We start from the raw sequence: 4,522 nt of genomic DNA, 5'->3' as shown, positions 1-4,522 counted from the left end.
GATGGCCCATGGTATTAGCCCATAGTATTATGATTTTCTTCCTTCTTCTCCCTGTGTCCCTTTCTCTCTATCTTTCTCTTCTCGATATTGACCCATGGTTATTGATAAAAAGCACAATTACATTTAAAAAATATCTAACATCTCATATCTTACTGTTCGCCCATGGTTATTGATAAAAAACAAAATTACATTTAAAAAATATCTAACATCTCATATCTCACCTTTCACATCTCACATGTTAACTTTACTTAAAATATGATAACGTTATATTGTAAATACAAGTTTGACCTATAAACCCTCCACAACTAAATGTACTCAAAATATTAAATCTATTTATATCTCCAATAAAACTTAAACGAAAGAAAAAGGGCCTTGGACAATTAACCCCACACCAAAGGAAAAAAACAAAAATCAAAAAATAACATTTTGCGTTAGGTATTCAAAATATTAAAAATATTAATATTTTCGGTTATGTATTCAAAATATTTTCCATTAACAATTAAAATGTATTCGAAATATTAAATCTATTTATATCTCCAATAAAACTTAAAAAAAAAGAAAAAAGATATTCTTAGACTAGAGAGAACAATTAACCCCACACCACATGAAAAAACAAAAAACAAATTACCATGGTCCATTATGTATTCAAAATATAAAAAATATTAATATTTTTGGTTAATCATTCAAAATATTTTAGGTTGACAATTAAAACGTATTCAAAATATTAAACCTATATATATCTCCAATAAAACTTAACAGAAAGAAAAAGGGTCTTCTTAGATGAAGGAAGAAACAATTAACCCCAAGCAGACAAAAAACAGAAGAAAAATTACCATTTTCCATTAAGTGCGTGGGTAGCGTTTCGCTGATTTTCACATGACTCCTTATTTATTTTGATATCAAAAAGGGCCTTCTTAGATTGAGGAAGGAACAATTAACCCCAAGCAAATAAAAAAAACAAAAGAAAAATTACCATTTTCCGTTAAGTGCGTGGGTAGGGTTTAGCTGATTTTCACATGATTTCTTATTTATTTTGATATCTCTCCCTTTCATTCCATCTTTGTTCTTGTTCGATCCCTTTCATTCCATCTCTGTGCTTCTTGATTGTATGTTGTGTTCGATCAGGCTTTGGTATCGACGGAAGCTCGTGGGAAAAGTCTAGTTCTGGTACGTTAGCTTTCGGTTTGTATGATTTGAAAGAGTTTGCCAAGTTCATATTCACTAGCGGGCTCAGCCTGCCAGGTAGGAAAAGTCTAGTTCTGGTACGTTAGCTTTTGGCTTGTATGATTTGAAAGAGTCTGCCAAGTTCACATTCACTAGCGGGTAGTGCATCTCTTAATGGAGCATTTTTCGGTTCTTCCATCGGAATTACGTCGACAGTGTATGTTAAGAGTGCCTTACCATTCCCATGGAAAACTCAAAGCCGTTTGCAAAACCTGGGAGGCCACTGTCAAGCACCCTCAATTCTATGAAGACCGTAAAAACCTTGGGATTTCCGAGCAGTTGATCTGTGTGGTGGAACTCCGGGAATTTCTAGATGACACTCATCCTAATCAACAAACTGTGGTTTCTGTGTTCGACCCTCTGCGAGGCACCCGGAAAACACTTCCTCCCCTTCCCCACTTCCCGGGCTGTCATAACGAAATTCCTCTCTTTTGTGACTGCCTTTGCGTCAAACAAAAGTTGGTTTTGTTGGGCGGTCGTAGTCCGTCCTTATACGAGAGACTCAAACCCAACCAAGAGCAGCATCTCAAAACCGTTTTCATCTTCGATTTCGCATCGAGTAAGTGGAGCCGCGGTGCCGACATGCCGGTGACTCCAATCTTCGGTGCTTTCTCGGTGTCACCGGAAGGGCTCATTTACGTTGCTGGCGGAATGGATGAAAATGAAAATCCGCTACGATCTGCGGCTGTTTACAATGTGTTTGAAGACCAGTGGAAACTTCTTCCCGACATGAGCCGTGGATGGATCACGAGCTATGGCGTTTTCCTTGACGGTAAATTTTTCGTTATTGGCGGTGTCATTGATAATGGTTGGGAGGGTGATCTTAGCAGTGTCACTGATGGGGAGAGCGATCAAGGGGAGGGCGATCTTAGCGGTGACAGTGATGAGGAGGGTGATCCGATCGGGTGGAGTGCAGAAGTTTATGATCCAGAAACAGGGGCATGGACAACGCTGGAGAATATGTTGGATACCACGGGAAACCCACGGAGGTGTCTGGTTGTTTCTTCTTCCGGACGGTTGTATTCCTTTCAGACGCATCTCGGAGTGATGGAATACGATTCCAATGAAAACGTTTGGAGGGTGCTGGGTTCTCTTCCTAATACCCTTAAATGGATTTCGTGTTGTGTAGCGTGGCGTGAGAAGATTTTTGTCCACGGTTATGTTGAGAGTACGGTTCGACTTTGTTATATGTATGAGCCACCGCCTATAGGAAGTGCAGCAGGACAGGAAATGGAAACATCCGGGATGTGGACTGTCATTGAGAGTTCAGAAAACTCTTATCTGCACAATGGACAAGACATTCACACTGTCTTTACTTTTGAGGTTTGAAGTTAAGTGATAACCATATTGAGGTTTGAAGTGATAACCATATTGTGGGCTAACTTAATCGATGCTTGGTTATAAGGAATTTCACATTCTTGTTATCATTGAATGGACATTGGTAATAGATTGGTTATAAGGAATTTCACATTCCTGTTATCATTGAATGGACATTGGTAATAGATTGCTTATAAGGAATTTCACATTCCTGTTATCATTGAATTGACATTGGTAATATATTTTAGAGAGTTCATGTATTTGAAAATTGTCAAAAATTTTATGGCATTCCAGAATACACTTTCTCAGTGTTTGAAACTCAAATTATAATTTTGGACTGAACTCTGTGCTGTTATTAATTATTAAAATTTTCAAATTTTTGTTGGTATTCCATAGTAGGAGTTGTAAATCTTAAATCTGCTGCAGTTTCTCAATGTCCATATTTTTTCTTCTTGCTGCATCAGAATCTTTAAACCTCCACTTAATGAAATCTACTCTCATCTCATCCTGCCATCGCTCAGTGTCCATATTTTTTCTTCTTGCTCATTAGAATATTTAAACCTCCACTGAATGAAATCTACTCTCATCTCATCCAGCCATCGATAGTGAGATTCGGTAGTTTCGATATTCAATTTTTACCATGATTATAGTTTCTATATTTATCATGATGTTAGATTCCATATTTAGTTTTAACACGATTTTAGCTTCTATCATCTAGTACTTTTAACACGATTTTAACACGATTTTATCATTGAATTGACATTGGTAATATATTTTAGAGAGTTCATGTATTTGAAAATTGTTAAAAATTTCAAAAGTTTTATGGCATTCCAGAATACACTTTCTCAGTGTTTGAAACTCAATTATAATTTTGGACTGAACTGTGTGCTGTTATTAATTATTAAAATTTTCAAATTTTTGTTGGTATTCCATAGTAGGAGTTGTAAATCTTAAATCTGCTGCAGTTTCTCAATGTCCATATTTTTTCTTCTTGCTGCATCAGAATCTTTAAACCTCTCATCTCATCCAGCCATCGATAGTGAGATTCGGTAGTATCGATATTCAATTTTTACCATGATTATAGTTTCTATATTTATCATGATGTTAGATTCCATATTTAGTTTTAACACGATTTTAGCTTCTATCATCTGTAGTTTTAACACGATTTTAGTTTCTAGATTCTATTTTACCATGATACATACGTTCGTTTGAATAGTCAAATGAATCACAAGAAAGGAAAGAGAGAAAAACGACAAACCCGTCTGGCTCATTTCCTTAACGGCTTCATTCACATAGACGAGAATGAATTCTGAGACAAGCTAGAAATGATAAATCAGCAAGAAAAATAAAATATTACATGATTTGAAAATGATAACAAATTTCAGAATGGAGTTTTGGATGTAAAAAGAAACACATTACATTTCACTCAGCTTAGCCATAGAAGATTTGGAGAATCCTGCACGGTATAAAAAAGAGAACAGTTTGGGTCGTCTCGTTACTTGCCAAGCGCACCGACCAAAAACAATAGAATAGCAACCACCGAGCTGTGAATGACAGCTGCAGCATCCACTTAAAACAATGGAAAAGAAGCTTCTTTCTGTTGGCTTTGGAATCTCTTGGTGGAATGAGGTTGGAAGCCACAGTAGCCAAAAGATCGGCGGTTGCATTTTGGAGTCTTGGGATAGGGGAATTATTAAACATTTTAAAGTGAGAAGTAAGGTCTTTGACTAACGATTGATAATGTTTCAAATGTCCAAACAAATAGTGTATAGTATTTCCTACGTGTTTTATCACAATTTCTAAATCTCCAAACACTTGAAGGTGTTTGATATTAAGGTCGATGGATTTATACAATTCTTGAACTAATGCTTCATATTTAGCAGTGTTGTTTGTGCAATCAAATTCAAGTCTTCATGCTAATATAGTTTTTCCCCTTCTGGGCTAACTAATATGCATCCTGCTGCTACTCCATTGTTGGATT

At 36.3% G+C, this 4,522-nt stretch overlaps 1 protein-coding gene across 1 annotated transcript; it reads left to right on the top strand.

Moving 5' to 3' along the window:
* The first annotated feature begins 1,338 nt into the window (after positions 1-1,338).
* LOC149187305 (F-box/kelch-repeat protein At1g15670-like) lies at positions 1,339-2,553 on the top strand. The gene has a single exon (XM_089409608.1). The coding sequence runs from the start codon at positions 1,339-1,341 to the stop codon at positions 2,551-2,553; it is 1,215 nt and encodes a 404-aa protein (XP_089265734.1).
* The last annotated feature ends 1,969 nt before the right edge of the window (positions 2,554-4,522 follow it).

This window comes from Pinus tabuliformis, chromosome 3_1 (genome assembly GCF_031772625.1).
Source record: "Pinus tabuliformis cultivar Carrire ecotype Pingquan chromosome 3_1, CPIR1, whole genome shotgun sequence".
NCBI lineage: Eukaryota > Viridiplantae > Streptophyta > Pinopsida > Pinales > Pinaceae > Pinus > Pinus tabuliformis.
The sequence above is the reverse complement of the archived record's forward strand: the minus strand, read 5'-3'. Positions and strand labels throughout refer to the sequence as shown.

Bases quoted from the DNA above. Each gene is read 5' to 3' on its own strand.
- LOC149187305 (XM_089409608.1), top strand. From the start codon at position 1,339: ATGGAGCATTTTTCGGTTCTTCCATCGGAATTACGTCGACAGTGTATG.